This window comes from Antechinus flavipes, chromosome 4 (genome assembly GCF_016432865.1).
Source record: "Antechinus flavipes isolate AdamAnt ecotype Samford, QLD, Australia chromosome 4, AdamAnt_v2, whole genome shotgun sequence".
NCBI lineage: Eukaryota > Metazoa > Chordata > Mammalia > Dasyuromorphia > Dasyuridae > Antechinus > Antechinus flavipes.
In genome coordinates, this window is record NC_067401.1 from 2,106,006 (window position 1) to 2,123,105 (window position 17,100).

Below are 17,100 nucleotides of genomic sequence, written 5' to 3' on the forward strand. Positions count from 1 at the left end.
TTGGCTAAGCTGGGCGGAGCCAAGGGGCAGATTTCCCCGTGGTTTTGCCTTGGGGCCGCCGCCTGCTCCAGCTGCGGGGAGTGGGGGGGAGAGGGGGGCAGCTATCCCCTGCGGGCGGGCACCCACGGAGGGGCACGGGTGCCCACTGCCGAGACCGAGGCGGGGGGCGGCCCCTGCCTGGAGGTCAGGCCCTTATTCTGGCCCGCTAGGGAGGGGCCACAGAACTGGGAGCGATGTTCTCGACCCAGGGCACGAGAAAACTGCTTCTGGGCGGCGGTGGGCCCTGGACAAGGCCAAGGGTTCCTAGCTGGGGGCGGACCCCGACCCCTCCCTGGGGCTCAGCGTATGGGGGAGGGGGGGCTTCCGGGCCTGGAGGCCCCTCTGGCTCCCCAGTCAGCCCCCCCCACCCTCCCCCCTAGGGCCTCACATCTGGGTGAGGGGGCTGGAGGTCCGGCTGGCTCCCAGGGCGACCTCCCTAGGCCGTACTCCCTCAGCGGGTGAGAAGGAAGCGGCGGCCACGACCTGGCCCACGGTGGGCAGGGACACAAAGCACAAGGATGCAGTTTGATGGCCCCGGCCCGTTTTATTCTCAGCCGCGCGTGCCGGGATGCTCCTTCTCTCCATAGCCGGCCGGACTCGCCGTGCCCCCGCTGCCCTGCCCGGGCTCCCCCTCCGGGGTCCCCCTGGGCCTTCTCGAGCTCCTGGCAGCTTCAGACGGACCTGCAGTGAAAAATGCCGTTACTCACCTGCCTGTCCTTGTGGCCGGGACACCCCAGGGCCTCCCCTCCATCTGCTCAGACGCTAGGGAGCGTCCCCCAGCACCCCCGTCTCGGGGCACGACCCCCAGACACTGCGGCGACTGCACCGGTCATTTACGGCCGCCCGGACGGCAGAACGTGGGCCTGTCATTTCAGCTTCCTCTGTCCAGGCGCTGATGGTGCGGTGGTTTGGCCACTGGGCCAGGAGCCAGAAGGACCCGAGTTCAAATCCAGCCTTGGCGCCGGCCACTTCCCCCCATCCACCTGTTTCAGGCAAATGAAATGGAGAAGGAAAGGGCGGAGCCTCCAGGATCCTTGCCAAGAAAACCCAAGCAGGGCCGTGGGGAGCCGGACCGAAGGGGCTCAACAGCAAACGGGACCAGAAGGGCCTCGCGAGGATCGGCTGAGAGACAAATTGCAAAGAGCTTCGAGTCGGGGTGCTCCGGGCGCACAGTAGGGCTGGAGAAATGTCAGCTCTTCCTGTCCGTTGCAGGAAGTATCTGACCAACGGCTTGGTCGCAGCCATTTCCAGAGGAGGGGTCTGGGAAAGTGCTCCCCATAGCTACAGTCCAGGAAAGGCAATTAAACCGCCTCCGAGGCTCGTGCACCGCTGACGGGAAGTGGGAGAAATGGGTACGGGGCCGTTGTTGGGGAAGCTGCGGGCTGAGAGGCGTCTGGAACTCCGGCCCCAAGCTATTCACCTGGCCCGGCTGCTGCGAGGAGAGCCTCGGTCCCAGGAGACCCAAGAAACAGGGCAAGGCTCCCTGGGCAAAGCGTTTCTCACGGCTCTCTGTGATGGCAGAAAATACTGGAAGGGAGGGGATGCCCATTCAGGGAAGGGCCGGACGTCTGGGGTGTGCGGATGCCGCGGAGTGCTGGAGAAAGGAGGAAGGTGGCAGAGAAGCCCCGGACGTGCAGCTGAGGCAGACCGGGCGGAGCAGAATCGGGAGACAGACCCGCGCAACGAGGAAGACTTAGAGGGTCTCCGCTTCCCACAATTCCCCGGGACCGGCCCCGCCACCTGCTTCCGGAGGAGCGCAGCGGGAGCACTTGGGGTGGGCGTGACCAGGGTGGGAGTCACTCTGCTTGGCCAGACAATGAGAAAGAGGTGGTTTTTCTAGTTTTCTCAGTGAAGGAGACAGCAGATGGTGGGAGAAAGGGCCAAGGCTCATGGGAAAATGTGGCTTCAAAGATGAAGACGAGAGGGGAAAGCGCTGCATCCCGGCTCCGGGGAAGGCGCTGCATTATCTCGGCTCCGGGGAAGGCCCGGCTCCGGGGAAGGCACTGCATTATCTCGGCTCCGAGGAAGGCGCTGCATCCCAGCTCCGGGGAAGGCGCTGCATTATCTCGGCTCCGGGGAAGGCCCGGCTCCGGGGAAGGCACTGCATTATCTCGGCTCCGAGGAAGGCGCTGCATCCCAGCTCCGGGGAAGGCGCTGCATCCCGGCTCCGGGGAAGGTGCTGCATCCCGGCTCCTGGCTCAGCGCTGCATCCCGGCTCCTGGCTTGGTGCTGCATCATCCTGGCTCCGGGGGAAGGCCCGGCTCCGGGGAAGGCACTGCATTATCTCGGCTCCGGGGAAGGCGCTGCTGCATCCTGGCTCCGGGGAGGTGCTGCATCCCGGCTCCCGGGCTGTCTGAGGCCGTCCGAGCTTCCCCAGGGGAGGCCCCTTCCGTTTTGGCCAAGTCTTCCAGGGTCCGGCCCAGAGCTGCCCGTGACCCCCAGGAAACCAATGGAAATCCATTCCCTCAGGACGGGAGTGACCCTGGGTAATGGCTCCTGACGAAGGATCCCGGCTCTCCTTGATAAACTGTTTTGGGGTTGACTTGCAGTGCGTCCGAGTGGCTGGTCAGGCCCACAGGAGCCCCCGTTCTCCACCCTCGGAGCAGGCGCAGGACACCCATCACACAGATACATTCGCTCTTGAACAGTGCGACCTACGGGTTCTGGGGGCGTCTCGTCCAGGGCCCCTCTTCCTCGGCGGAACCAGGTTACCCTCGGCCCGAGGGGCTGCCAGACGGGCCGGACTCCACCTTGGGGCCTTGCCCACCGAGCGCAGGCAGGGCCCGCTTTGCCACAAGTAGCTGCCTCTGCCCGGGGGGGTATATTTGTAGCAGGTCAAATCCTCTGGGTGGACCCCAGAAATGGAAGCATGAAGGCTCCTTCCCATTGGGAAAGGGAGGCTACGGGGACACGCAGCTGCCACTGTTCTCAGGCCGCTGACGGTCATGGAGGCTCGGCCTCCTCTCCGAGCCCGTGGGACGAGCCTGCCCCCCAAGGGAAGGCCGGCCGGGCTCCCGGAAGGCTGACTCCCTTCGGTCGGGTTCCCCAGCACCCAGAAGTTGCTCCCGAAACGCTGAGGGAAGGTGTCTCACCCAGACTTTGTCTGACTTGTGAAAAGTCGCCCTGAATAAAGCCCACACTCGGGCCTGCTTACCGGCGTGGGGGACCAGGGGGCTCACAAGCCTGGGGGCAGACCCGGGAGGGCTCCACTGGAGGCTACCCTTCAAGGAGAGAAGGTGTCAGGGGCTGGCTCTGCCTCCCCACCCCACCCCCCGCCATCCTAGCCCCTTTGGCGCTCCTGAACTGGACCAGCCTGGACCAGCCAGCCCGAGAGCCCCCTTCCTCCTCCCCACAAGGAGCCCGAGCCTGAGGGGGCCGGGGGGCTCCCAGAGTCGGCACTCACGTGTTGAGGGCGGGCACGGTGGTGGTGGGCCCCATCATGTGCCGGATGGCGGGCTGGAGGCCCGGGGCCTGGGTCACGGCCGGGGCTGGAAGCAGCGAAGGCCACAGGGGGTAGCCCACTGGGGGCCCGGGGGCGGGGAGAGCCGGCAGGCCCGGGGGGCCGTAATGGTGGTGATGGTGGACAGAGGAAGTCCTGGGCTTTTCAGCACGCAGCAGAAACTGGGGCTCCTGGGCACAGAAACCACCCGGGGGGGGGGGGGATTAGTTCCCCATGCTCCTCCAAGGCCTTTCCTTGCAGTCAGCGGGCGGCCCGCAGGCGCTGGGGCCCAGGGGTCCAGGTGGCGCGGCCGGGCCAGGGGGCACACGGCAAACGCTTAAGTAGGAACCATCAGTGGCCCCAGACCAGAAAACGGAGACAGAGACCAGCTCAGGCTCGCACGGCTGAGGAACGCCCAAAGGGAGCTCGGGGGGCACCGCCCCCACCCCACGGCATCTCCGGGAAAAGGGGAGGCGCGGGGAGCTGGCCACAGTAACCCGTTCCGCCCCAGCCTGGCCCTCTGACAGAGGCGGCGCCCGGGGACAGGTGCGGAGCGAAGGGAATCGAACTTCTGCTAAGGAGGACCCAGGCACTGGAACGCCTGGCAGACGGCGGGCAGGGAGAGGAGTCGGGCGCCCAGGCTGGGGTCAGCCAGGCCGGCGGGCGCCCTCCCACAGAGGCTGGCTCCCGAGGCTGAGAGAGAACGGGGCTGGGGGAGTGCGGACCGGCAGACACAGCTATCGGGGCCCGGGCAAGGGAGCTCCTGGAGGGGCCCGGGGGGGGGGGGGATCCGGGCACCAGGCGCGGTGGGGCACTCGGGGTCAGCCTGGGGTCAGCACTCCGGAGGCACCGGCACGGCCGGCACGGGCCCCACGGGGGACTGGGCCCACCCCCGCCGGGCTGTTCCGGGGCACCCACCTGCTGAGCGGGCCGGAGCCAAGGCGCTTCCGGGGCCGCCGAGGTCACGGGCGGGAGGACCTTCAGCATCATGTTCTGCATAATGATCTGGTGCATCTGGGCGTTCTGCATCAGCATCATCTCCACCATGTCTGAGCGGCAGAGACCCTCACGGTCAGGGGAGAGACAGAGAGAGAGGGAGGGAGGGAGGGGGAGAGAGACCCTCACAGGGGGAGAGAGACCCTCACAGTCAGGGGAGAGACAGAGAGAGAGGGAGGGAGGGAGGGGGAGAGAGACCCTCACAGGGGGAGAGAGACCCTCACAGTCAGGGGAGAGACAGAGACCCTCACAGTCAGGGGAGAGACAGAGACCCTCACAGTCAGGGGAGAGACAGAGAGAGAGGGAGGGAGGAAGGGGGAGAGAGACCCTCACAGTCAGGGGGAGAGAGACCCTCACAGTCAGGGGAGAGACAGAGACCCTCACAGTCAGGGGAGAGGCAGAGACCCTCACAGTCAGGGGAGAGAGAGAGAGAGAGGGAGGGAGGGAGGGGGAGAGAGACCCTCACAGTCAGGGGGGGAGAGACCCTCACGGTCAGGGGAGAGACAGAGAGAGAGGGAGGGAGGGAGGGGGAGAGAGACCCTCACAGTCAGGGGGAGAGACAGAGACCCTCACAGTCAGGGGGAGAGACTGAGAGAGAGGAAGGGAGGGAGGGGGAGAGAGACCCTCACAGTCAGGGGGAGAGAGACCCTCACGGTCAGGGGGAGAGAGACCCTCACAGTCAGGGGGAGAGAGACCCTCACAGTCAGGGGGAGAGAGACCCTCACAGTCAGGGGGAGAGAGACCCTCACAGTCAGGGGGAGAGAGACCCTCACAGTCAGGGGGAGAGACAAAGAGAGAGGAAGGGAGGGAGGGGGAGAGAGACCCTCACAGTCAGGGGGAGAGACAGAGACCCTCACAGTCAGGGGAGAGGCAGAGACCCTCACAGTCAGGGGAGAGGCAGAGACCCTCACAGTCAGGGGGAGAGAGACAGAGTCAGGGCAAGAGATGGAGGAAAAGGGAGGAGAGAGACAGAAGGAGAGAGGAGGGACAGAGACAGAGACGGGAAGAGAGAGAGAGAGAGACAGCGGGAGAGAGACCGGGAAGAGACAAAGGGAGAGAGGGGAGGGGGACAGACACAGAGACAGAGACACGGGAGCGATGGGGGGCACCAGCAGGCAGCAGCTCACCTTCCTTGATGCTTCCTGACCTTGGGCCCGCGTAGGCTGGGGCCGGGGGGATCTGGGTGATGAGGGGCTGCTGCGGCAGCTGCTGGATGATGGTGGCCGGTGGCTGGGGCACCTGGGGGGCTCGGCTGGTCAGAGAGGCTTCTGGCCCCCACCCCCTCCTCGGCTCGCCCCTCCCTCAGGGCTGGACCCCGGGGGCAGGGCAGGGTTGGGAGGCGGGGCCACTGAGGCAGCCCCAGGGCCCAGGACTTCCCAGGCCTCCAGGGAAGGCGCAGCCTGGTCCTAATTTCTCAGAGGAGGAAAGTGAGGAGCCAAGAGAGCCTTAAGCAGGGCTGGGGGCGGGGGAGGGGGGGGGCCCAACTCCCAGTACCCCTCCCTGCTCTAGAATGGCAGCTGGGCATTGAGACAAGACCGCCCCCTGTGACCTGCACGGGAAGACAGCTCCCCAAACTCCTGGGGGATTTGGAACTGTGGCCCGCCGTCCGGGTCCACCAGAAATGGGAGCTTCCTCCCTCACCCCGCTTGGGAGGAGCCGGCTCCTTCCGGGGACCCTCCTCCGCTGCGACCCCCGGACACGACCCCCCCATGTGCTCCCCCCCTTTAACCCGGGCCGGGGGGCTCAGCAGCGCCTATGGAGAGCCCAGGCCCAGGATGGTCTGGAGAGCAGCCCCCCCCTCCCCCTGGCCCCCCCAGTGCGAGGTCCCGCGGACCGGAGCGGTCCTTTTCCGGGGGCATCCGAGGGCTGCCTTCCGCAGTGGGAAGCGAGGGCCGCTCAGCGCCCCCCGCAGTGACTTTGCATTTGCTGCCCGGGTAGTCGGGTTTTTAGTTCCAAGCGCTTTTCCTCAGTAGGAGGGGCCGGGAGAGCCGGGTTTTTGCCTTTGGCCCCGCCGTGCCTGGCTTAGGGTCCCACTCACAGGTGATTTCTAAAGCGGAGATCCAGGGGGGGAATGGGGACCTTCCCTTGGGAGAAGAGGAGGCTCAGTCTGGGAAGAGCCTCAAGTGAAGGGATGAGTTGGGACCGGAGGCGGCCGGGAGGATGGCAAAGGGAGCCCGACCCCGGAAACCTGGCCCTGGCCCCTCAAAGGGTCGGGCTGCCTAAGCGGGCTGGGTTCTTGTTCCCGGGGGCTTCTGGGAGGGCCGGGGATGTCTTGGAGGGGCTCCTTTCCGTACTAGTGGGACTCAGCCCAGCGCCCTCGAGGTCCCACAGTGACGCTCAGCCGCGCTCCTGCCCTACTGCGCCCGCCCCTTTCTGGTTGGACAATTGCGGGCTGTGTGAGAGATGGCCCCGGGGAGGAGAAGCCCCGCAGAAAAAAGGCTCCTTTGGATAAAGGACGTCCCCACTGCGAGGTCCGAGGGGCTTCCACCAGAACTCCCCGAGGCAAGCAGGGGGCGCTGACAGGTGACAGCAGGGCGGCCTTTTAGGTTCCATCAGGCCCTTGGTTCTGTGAGGGCTTGGTCACATCCCGCCTCGGGTGGGGGTCTTGGGTACAATTCTCAGCTAATTCTTTGCATGATAAAATCACCTTTGTTCCGGTAGCCAGTCAGAAAGCCAGGGTATGATGTCCACCCTCAGGTGACATTTCCCCTATAAAAGGCCACTCCCTTAAATCTTAGGGAAGTAGGGCTGGCTGCTAGTCAAGGGTGGTCTCACCCCCCTCCCCCCTGTGCTCTGTCTGCTTGCCAGGTGTCACAATAGCCAAACTTTAGGGACTCGGCCCATCCCGCACTTGCCTCCATGGCATTCGGGGCCCTTGTTCATTGCCAAACCCTCTGCCTGGAAGAAGCCCCGGGGACTCGCCCGCTGCTGGCAGCAAGAACATCTCGGCCTGGTTGGGAGGTCTAAGCCGCAGATTCCTCGGAGAGCCGCGACACTGGCCGGTCACCCCAACACACTGGGGGTCCGACATCCCGCCCCCCAGCCCAGTGACTGACAAGGACTCTGGCACGGCTGCAGCGTCCCGGGACCGGCGGCCAGGGGCTTGCCGGACTGAAATGGGGGGTCTGGTTCCCGACGCTAAAACTCGGGCTCAGAGCAGCGTGACTGTCAGGACCAGACCCCTGGGCTCCGCGGAGATCCCCTCGAGCGGGGCCGCAGGAAGGGCTCCCTCTGTCCCGCCCTTTCCTGCCGAGAAGAGTCCGTTGGAGGGAGATCTCGGCCCCACGGGGGGGCCGGCTCCGTCGGCCTCCGGGAAACTGCCCAAGAGCCGGGAGCCCCTCACAAGGCAAGGCATCCCGGGCATGTGGCCCTGGCCATCGGTGACTCGCCCCAGGGAGCCGCGGGCAGGCAGGCCCCGAGCTACCCCTGGCCCGTCCCACGCGGCGGCGCCCTCAGGTCGTTCCCCCCAACACTGGGGCGAGGCCCCCCTCGGAGGCCGGCCGCTCCCCGTTTCCCTGCTTGCCTCTGCCAGGGTTTCTGAGTAAGAGTTACTGGTGCCCTTTGGCTGGCCCCCTGCCCCCCGCACTGGTGGAGACGGGGAGCTGAGGGACTGAGGGAGGAGTGGGGTCTTCCAGGGTCACTGCCGGGACCTCGAGAGAGAGCTGGGGCCCCGTGGCCACCCCACCGAGACCCCCCCCCCACCCCGCCTATGGGAGCGAGGGCAGCCTGGCCCAGGCCGGGCAGCACGGAGGGGGCGTCAGCTCCCACAGAGCGATTCTCCCTTTGGCTTCTGGAGGAGGAGGAAGAGGGACCACGAGCCTCGGGGGACCCATTCAGGGCCCGTGCCAGCCTCTGAGGGGGGTCTGAGGAGACCGGGACCTTCCTCACCGTCTGCTGGATGATCCTGGGCTGCTCCGGCTGTGACGCTGCCGGGAAGGGCGGGTAGATGGGGGCCGGGGGCCCCTCGGGGGGCCCCTCCGCCCGGTAGCTCCTTCTGGGGCTCCCTCCCCAGGAGTAGGGCCCGGCGAGCTCTTCCAGAAGGTGCTGTTCCTGCAAAGGCGGCCAGAGGGGCCGGGGCTGAAGGTGGGGGCCACCGTATCAGAGCGAGGGGCTGCTGCTAACAGCTCCCCCAAGACCAGAGATGGAGCAGGGACGGCTCGCGTTTACGTGGAGCTTTGGGCGAAGGGAATTGCCCGGCATGGAGCCCGGCACGCAGTGGGTGCCATTGTCACGTTGATTCCCTTCCTGCGAGGAACTTTACAAAAGAGATTTCATGTGGTCCTCGCAGCTGGCTGTTATCCCCATTTTACAGACAAGGAAACTGAGGCAGACAGCTGCGGGCCAGTCGGTGTCTGAGACAGGATCTGAATTCAGAACTTCCCAACTCCAGATCCGCTCCCTATCCTGGGTCCCCCCTTCCTCATCATGTTCACTTGGGCGAGAACTTCATTTGAACGTTTTGAAAACCGGCGGCCCGACCCGCCTCGTCAACTCCCGGCACCTTCCATCATCAGTCGGGCCATTAACAAAACTTTTCAGGAGCCGGGCCCACCCTGGGAGAGCCGCGGAGAAAAGCAAGGCCCAGTGAACCGTGGGAGGTCGGGGGGGAGCTGGTTGGAATCTGGCCGCGGGCCCTCGCTAGCCGAGGGACCCTTTGTCTGCCTCAGTTTTCCCATCTGTAAAATGGGGGGATACTCGCCCACTTGTCACCGTGCAGCACTCTGGAAATTTTAAAGCATAAAGAGGCTGTTGCCCACGGTACTCCGGGGACATAACCCACACCCGGAGGCCCACGGGGGTGTGCGGGGGAGGAGGCCGGGGCCTTCCAGGCCTGAGCCAGCCTGGCCAAAGACTAGCAGAGCTGAGGCTCGGGGTCTGGCCCCAGTGGGTACCAGGGAGCGGGGGGGCCTGAGAGAGAAGGGAGGGGCCCACGGGTACCTGGGAGCAGGTGAGTCAGGGAGGGAGCAAGGGCCCGCAGGTACCGGGGAGCAGCGGGGTCTCAGGGAGGGAGGCGGGGGCCCGCAGGTACCAAGGAGCAGCGGGGTTGGAGGGAGGGAGGCGGGGGCCCGCGGGTACCGGGGAGCAGCGGGGTCTGAGGGAGGGAGGGAGGCGGGGGCAGCCCCGGGGGGCTGAGCGTACCCTCAGCTTGTGCAGAAGGTCCTTCCTCCTCCTCAGGGCGCTCTGCACAATTTCATCTTCTCCTTCGTAGCTCCCTGGGGGACAAAGGGGGGCCCGGCTTTTTACGAGTCCCTCACAAGCAGCGTGGGGAGGCCCCGGCCGGCTCGCAGCCGCACAACAGACACGAGTCAGGCGCAGGACGATGTCAGTGCAGCCGTAACGGGACAGATACGACAGCGTCTATTAAGGGCTGTTGGGGGGAGGATGCTGGGACAGGGTGGAGGGCAGGACTTTCCCAGGACTTTCCCCAGGACAAATCAAACCAGAGCTTCCGGACAAGACGCAGAGTGGTTAGAAATTAGAAATTAGCCCCGGGACGGGGCCGCGGTCCTGCTGACCCGGGAGAGCTGGAGAAAGGTCCCCCGAGTCTGGGCGGGAGAGACTCCTCGGGCGGCTCGGCTGGAACGAGAGCAGAGGAGTCGCCGGCCTCGGAAGCTGCGGAAAGGCCCGGACTTAGGGAGGAAGAGAACGAACAAGTCGGGGCCTGGATGCTGGCGACATCGGCGTGTGCAAACACGTGTGTGTGCAAATACGTGTGAGCAAACACGTGTGTGCAAATACGTGTGAGCAAACACATGTGTGCAAATACGTGTGTGTGCAAATACGTGTGTGTGCGTGGGGAAATACGGCCAAGCTTCACTGGGGCCTTCTGGGGGTGAGGCGGGGAGAATAAGCTAAAAATGCTGAGCAGAGAACAAAAGAAAACCTGCAGGGAAGCAACGGCGAGCGCGGGGGCTCCCAACACAACGTCACTGTCTGTTACGGACTTTTTGGAAACGGAATCGCCTGTTCCGCTGTCCAGCTTTCTTTTTCCCCTTGTTTTTCTTTTCTATCTTATTTTTTCTATTTCCATTTTAATTTATTTAAATATTTAAAATTTTAATATTAATATATTATTATATATCATAATATATTAATATATTTTCTATTTGTACATAACTAAATATTAGTAAATATCACAAAGGTAATAATTGGTGTACAATCCGTAATATGTTAATGATAGTACTTATATATAATATTGATATCATTCAGAAAAATAATAAATATTAAATACTTTATATTTTATTTATTTCTATTTACATTTTAATTTCTTTTGAAAGAGGCTGGTAGGTGCCCGGCCCTGTGGGCAGCTGGCACACAGCCCATTGCTGTCGGGCGCTCCCAGGGAAGGACAGTGTCTCTTCCGGAGCTGGGACCCCGGCCCCCGGCCAGCAGGGCTCGGGGGCAGGCTCCTCCCTGCCGTACCCTGTGGCCGCTCTATTATTCAGACAAACCCACCATCTCTAACTTGCAAACACACAGAGACCATCGGAGCTGGGGAAGGGGCTGGAAGCCATGGGAGGGCATGAACAAACTGTTCCCCTCCCGCCTCCCAGAGTGCTCCTGGCCTCCATGAACCCTAGCATCCCCCTGGTTCATGCTGATGCTCCCCTCCACCCGGGAGGTGCTCCCCTCCAGTTGGGAAGTGCTCCCCTCCACCCAGGAGGTACTCCCCTCCAGTTGGGAGGCGCTCCCTCCAGTTGGGAGGCGCTCCCCTCCAGTTGGGAAGTGCTCCCCTCCAGTTGGGAGGCGCTCCCCTCCAGTTGGGAAGTGCTCCCCTCCAGTTGGAAAATGCTCCCCTCCAGTTGGGAAGTGCTCCCCTCCACCCGGGAGGTGCTCCCCTCCAGTTGGGAAGTGCTCCCCTCCAGTTGGAAAATGCTCCCCTCCAGTTGGGAAGTGCTCCCCTCCACCCGGGAGGTGCTCCCCTCCAGTTGGGAAGTGCTCCCCTCCACCCGGGAGGTGCTCCCCTCCAGTTGGGAAGTGCTCCCCTCCAGTTGGAAAATGCTCCCCTCCAGTTGGGAAGTGCTCCCCTCCACCCGGGAGGTGCTCCCCTCCAGTTGGGAAGTGCTCCCCTCCACCCGGGAGGTGCTCCCCTCCAGTTGGGAAGTGCTCCCCTCCACCCGGGAGGTGCTCCCTCCAGTTAGGAGGTGCTCCCCTCCAGTTGGGAGGCGCTCCCCTCCAGTTGGGAAGTGCTCCCCTCCACCCGGGAGGTGCTCCCCTCTGGTTGGGAGGTGCTCCCCTCCACTGCACAGTGGTTCATTCTGTCAATAGGCCGCGTTCCTGTTACCGCGTCAGTCACTGCTGAATGACTGACAGACAGAGGCAGGGCCCGGGACCGTGACAGAGCCCGGGTCCAGGACGTCCCTGCGGGAATGACCCGGCCATGAGGGGCAGGGCCGCCGGGGGGCAGAGGCAGCCCTTACTTGGCGCAGCGAGGGACGGCTCCAGATTTTCCTCCATGTTTTCTCGTTCGGCCTCGAGCTTCTGTGAACAGAGAGTACGACGTGAGGGGACGTCGCGGACCGGGGGCCACAGACCCGCGGAGGGGGCGGGGGCTGCTGCGGCCCGTGCTGAGAGCGCACACACGGTCACCCTTGAGGCTTTCCCATTGGGCTCCTGCTGCTTTGGGGGCCTCTCGAAGCCCCGGGAGGGGGCTCTGGGGGGGGCGGGGTTTTTTAGGAGTGGTCCCTCGATGCCCCGGGCGGGCACAGAGGTGGGCGCCCCCCGGACCCAGAATGACGCTGTCGCCGGAGCACCAGCCGGGGCACCCGGGGACGCTTGCCCAGGACAACGTTGCCGGGACCACAGGAAGCTGGGATGCTCGGGGAGCAGCAGGGGTGGGGCCGAGGGCCCGTCCCCAGCAGAGAAGGGGGTGGGCGGCCCCAGGGTGAAGGCTTCTCGTGTCTGTGGCCAGCGGAGCCTCAGGGGCCGGGGCCGGGGCAGCCGGATGGGATTCGAACCCGGCCCTGGCACGGTGGCCGTGGCTCAGCCTGAGCCTCCCTGCTGCCTGAGACCTCATGGTGATGTGGCTGTGGTGGGGGCGGGGGGGGGGAGGCCGCGGGCCCCCAGGAAGGCCGGGCCCTGCTCTCCCACTGGCCCGGAGTGACCGGCCCGAAGCCTCCCTCCTGCCGCCGCCTCCGGGAACCCGGGAGACTGACCCTCGACCTCGTCCCTCCAGCTCGGGTGGGTTCCCGAAGCTTCTTCCTGTCAGGGGGCGCTGCCGCTCGATCCCTCCCGCCCTGGCCCCCCCTCGCAGTCCCGAGAGCCTCGGGCGGGGCCCCCCAGAGAAGGGCTTCTCCCCCGCCCGGCACCTCCCGTGGCCCCCGGGCAGCCACGTCCCCCAGCCTCCGGCCCGGAAGGAGTCAGGGAGGCCCCCGGAGGCCACAAGTCCCACCCTCCCCCCTCAGACGGGAGCGCTGGGAGCCGGCCCGGGGCAGAATCCCCAGGAGGTGACCGGCCCGGGCTGTAGAAGGTCACGGTCTCTGACAGCCCCGGGCCCTTCCCCGCGGCTGCCCCAAGCCTGATGACCCCCGCGGGGGGGGGGGGGAGGGGACTTGGGAGGGCCTGGAAAAGCAGAGCAGCCCCTCGCGGTCTGACTGACAGGAGAGGGGGAGGCGGGTTAGCCCAAACACCCAGACAGGAAGCCAGGGTCTGCAGGGAGCGCCCAGCGGCCTACAGCGGGCCCCGGGAGCCCCGCAGAGCCTGGCAGTGGCCGGCCGGGGTCGCCCCTGGGCAGCAGGGGCGCGGGCGAGGGCCGGGGGCTGGGGGCGAGGGCCGGGGGCGCGGGCCGGGGGCCGGGGGCGAGGGCCGGGGGCGTCAGGGCGAGGGCCGGGGGCCGGGGGCGAGGGCCGGGGGCCGGGGGCGAGGGCCGGGGGCGTCAGGGCGAGGGCCGGGGGCCGGGGGCGAGGGCCGGGGGCTGGGGGCGAGGGCCGGGGGCCGGGGGCGTCAGGGCGAGGGCCGGGGGCGTCAGGGCGAGGGCCGGGGGCCGGGGGCGAGGGCCGGGGGCGTCAGGGCGAGGGCCGGGGGCGTCAGGGCGAGGGCGGGGGCGTCAGGGCGAGGGCCGGGGGCTGGGGGCAAGGGCCGGGGGCTGGGGGCGCGGGCCGGGGGCGTCAGGGCGAGGGCCGGGGGCGTCAGGGCGAGCTCATGGCCGCCGTCCATATCTGTGCCAGCGCGTGGCTCGGCCCTTCTGCAGAGATGACCCAGGCCTCCCAGCGCAGGACAGAGGGCAAGATGCTGGGGACGCACATAAAGGGCCCGAGACCCCTCAGTCTGCCCAAGCCCCCGCCTGCCGGTGTGTGTCTGTCTGTCTGTCCATTTTCTGCCTCTGTCCATCTGCCCATTTCTCTGTCTGTCTCTCTGTCTATATGCACCTGAATTTCTCTGCCTAGAAAGACATTTCTGACTGCCCGCCTGTCTCTCCGTCCGCCCGTCTCTGAATCCCTCTGAGGAAACGGCCTGTTCCCGAGGCTCCCGCAGGCCCGAGGCCCCTGGACACCGGCCCGTTGCAGACAAGGAGCCCGTCTGGGACCGGCCCCGGGAGGCTGCACAGGAGCCTCCCGGCCGCGGGGAGGGCTCTGGACGCAGGGACGCCCTTTCCCCCGGGCTCCCAAGCGTAACGGAGCAGCCAAGGGCCCGGGCTCCCCTGCAGCGGGGCCCCTCCCCCAGGGGACCCCAGCCGCCGCTTTGTGCCCTCCTGCGTCCCCGCGCTCGGGAAGCTTAACGGCTGCGTCTGACGGGGGCTCCCGAGAGACAAGGGGCTCGTCACTTGCTCTAGTGAGTCATGGAAGGAACTTCTCGAGGAGGACACTCCCTCCTGGAGTGCAGGTCAGCACCGGCCCGGTCCCTCGGACGCAGGGCCCATGGCTGCCCCCCCCCCTCTCCCACGGCTGCCCCCCCCCCCTGCTCCCATGGCCGCTCCCCTCCCCCCCCCCGCTCCCATGGCCGGCCCCCTCCCCCCCCCCCCCCGCTCCCACCTTTTCCAAGAGTTTGAGCTTTAACCGGGCCATTTGGTCGGCCACCGAGGAGTCCACCATGGCAGCCGGGGCCGGGCTTCGGTGTGTGCAGACGGGCTCCTTGGGAGCGAGCCGGCCCCTGCAGCTGGATCGCGTCCGGTGCCCGGCCCAGAGAGGGGCTGCAGGCTGACCGCAGAGGCCCGGTCCCCTCGGCCGCTCGCAGCTGCCCGGCTCGCTCTGTTGCCCGGGGGGTTGCTGGGGAGCCGGCCTCCCTGAGGGTGCCCGTGGGCCTGCCCTGAGGTTGCTAGGATCCCGGGGCGGGAGCTCCAGGAGGCCGGGCCGTTACTATGTCTTTACCTGTAAACAAGCTTCTGCCCGGGCGTGTCACCCGGAGAGGCCCCAGATCCCTGCAAAATGACAGCTCGTCCCGGCTGGCGCGGACGGGGGCCGCGGCCTAGTCGGGTCTAAGGAAAAGGGGCCACGGTGGGGGGGGGGGCACCACGTGCCGGAAACTTGAGCAAAGGTTTTCTTTATTCCTCTTTGTTCCTCCGACCCCCCCTTGCAGATCAGCCAGAGCAGAGCCCAGTGTGCACGGGGGGCACCTACTGCATGCACTGGGGGGCACCTACTGAGGGCACTGGGGGGCACCTACTGAGGGCACTGGGGGGCACCTATTGCATGCACTGGGGGTACCTACCGTGTGCACCAGGGACAACTACTGTGCGCTTGTGGCCGGTCGAATCCCTCTGTAAACAGTGATGGACAGAGTGAGCCCGGGAGACATTTAGCCCTTAACCCATGGGGGAGATCCCAGCCTCCTCGGCCACAAGAGTATCCCTGGGAGACACAAGGGCCCTGCTGATGCCTTCAGCCAAGGGCCACACCCCCCTAGGGGCCCCCCTCAGGCCTTTCCAGCTCCCATGTGCTCCCTGGTGGCAGCTGCACACCTAGAGTCCCAGCCTGAGAGCTGGGGAGGTTCTAGAGTGCTGCCTCCTTATTCTGGGGGGGGGGAGGTTCTAGAGTGCAGCCTCCTCATCCTGGGGGAGGTTCTAGAGTGCAGCCTCCCCATTCTTGGTGGGGGGGGGCGGGGGAGACCTTGGCCAAGATCACATCAGCACAGCTTCATTTTATGGAGAAATGTATAGGACCAGGAGTTTGTGGTTCAAGTGATTCTGTGGCTCAGCCGTCCCACGAGTCTAGGAAGTCCTCCTCTCATCTCTCCCTCTCTGTGTCTCTCTCTGTCTCTGTCTCTCTCTGTCTCTCTATCTCTCTCTCCCTCTCTCTCTCTCTCTCTCTGTCTCTCTCTGTCTCTCTCCCTCTCTGTGTCTCTGTGTCTCTCTCTGTCTCTGTCTCTCTGTCTCTGTCTCTCTCTGTGTCTCTGTCTCTGTCTCTGTCTCCCTCTCTCTCTCTCTCTCTCTCTCTCTTTCTCTCTCTGTCTCTCTCTGTCTCTGACTCTCTCTGTCTCTGTCTCCCTCTCTCTCCTTCTCTCTCTCCCTGCTGGGTGGGACCGTGTGCAGTCACTGAGAGAGCCGCCAACAACCTTCTCCCAAATCTCTTTCCTGAAGCACGTGGGATCCGGGCCCCTCACTCAGTCACCGTAGCAGGGTTAGGGATGTGCCCTGTCCTGGCTCACAGGATCCCCTCCCTCCCCGCCCCCCCAGGGGCTTTCCTCAGGGCCCACTCTTGGCCTTGCTTGAGGCTCCATCCTTCGGGCCTGGCTGGCCCAAGCCTTTGTATCCGGCCTGGGCCCCCGCGCCCGAGCCTGCTCCCTTCCTGAGGCCTCAAAGACCGCTGGCTCCGGCCCAGCCGCAGCCCAGCTCAGCACTAGGCGCGCGGTCAGCCCGCACCGATTAGGCGCCCACTATGTGCCGGGTATAGGAGGTGCGCAGAAAGGCACAGGCCCCGCCCTCCAGGCACCACACCACGTACTGTGCACAATCTAGAGATAAAATCATCCCAGGGAATTAAGGGCTGGGAGGCTTCCTGGAGGAGGAGGCTCCCAGGGGTTTGGGAGAATAAATGGAGTCCCCTTAGTAAATCGCTTTGCACCAAGGGAAGCTGTTGTTATTCTTAACGCAGAGATTTTCCTGGTCTTTCAGCCAGGGGAGGTGGGCTCTCCTCTGGGGTCTGCGGGTTATGGCAGCAGGGGCCGGAGAGAGGAGGAGGAGCAGAAGGAGGGGGAGGAGGAGGAGGAGCAGGAGGAAGAGGGGGGGAAGGAAGAGAGGGAGGCGTGGGAGGAGGAGCAGGAGGAGGGGGCCCTGAGCTGTGCGCATCTCGCATCTAGTTTCGGAACCTCCTTTCCCCAGCTCAGGACGAGTGTAGGGACAGAAGCCAGAAGGAGGAGAAAGGGTTTCAGGAGCTCAGCAGTGGAAACTGGCCCAGCCCCGTGCTGAGGTTCAATGCCATGGGCCTAGACTGCCTGCAGGAGGAGGAAGGGAGGTGTGCTCCCAAGTAAGGTAGAAGAGAACACCCAGAAGGACTTGAAGGACCCTCCCCTCCCCCCTCCTTCCCACACTGACTGGGTGGGACAAACAATTCATGAAAGCCACATCCCACAGGATTGTTCTCTCAGCCTGGAGGAGCCCGGGAGGAGGAGTCCTGGGGAGGAGCCCTGGAGGAGGAGTGCTGGGGAGGAGCCCTGGAGGAGGAGTGCTGGGGAGGAGCCCTGGAGGAGGA

General features: G+C 65.3%; 1 protein-coding gene across 3 annotated transcripts; it reads right to left on the minus strand.

Moving 5' to 3' along the window:
* Positions 1–563: 563 nt before the first annotated feature.
* C4H21orf58 (chromosome 4 C21orf58 homolog) lies at positions 564–14,598 on the minus strand. Of its 3 annotated transcripts, none has more exons than XM_051998347.1 (9): positions 14,446–14,598; positions 11,896–11,956; positions 9,614–9,687; positions 8,363–8,524; positions 5,602–5,713; positions 4,397–4,527; positions 3,443–3,669; positions 3,194–3,255; positions 564–720 (listed from the first exon to the last, which is right to left on the minus strand). In XM_051998347.1, exons 1-9 carry the CDS (start codon positions 14,503–14,505, stop codon positions 590–592), a joined length of 1,020 nt encoding a protein of 339 aa, XP_051854307.1. In that variant the 5' UTR covers positions 14,506–14,598; the 3' UTR covers positions 564–589. The 3 variants fall into 3 exon arrangements, with proteins under 3 accessions (XP_051854307.1, XP_051854306.1, XP_051854308.1); XM_051998346.1 differs by having other exon boundaries at positions 8,363–8,551; XM_051998348.1 differs by having other exon boundaries at positions 3,194–3,260; positions 8,363–8,551; positions 14,446–14,597.
* Positions 14,599–17,100: the final 2,502 nt, after the last annotated feature.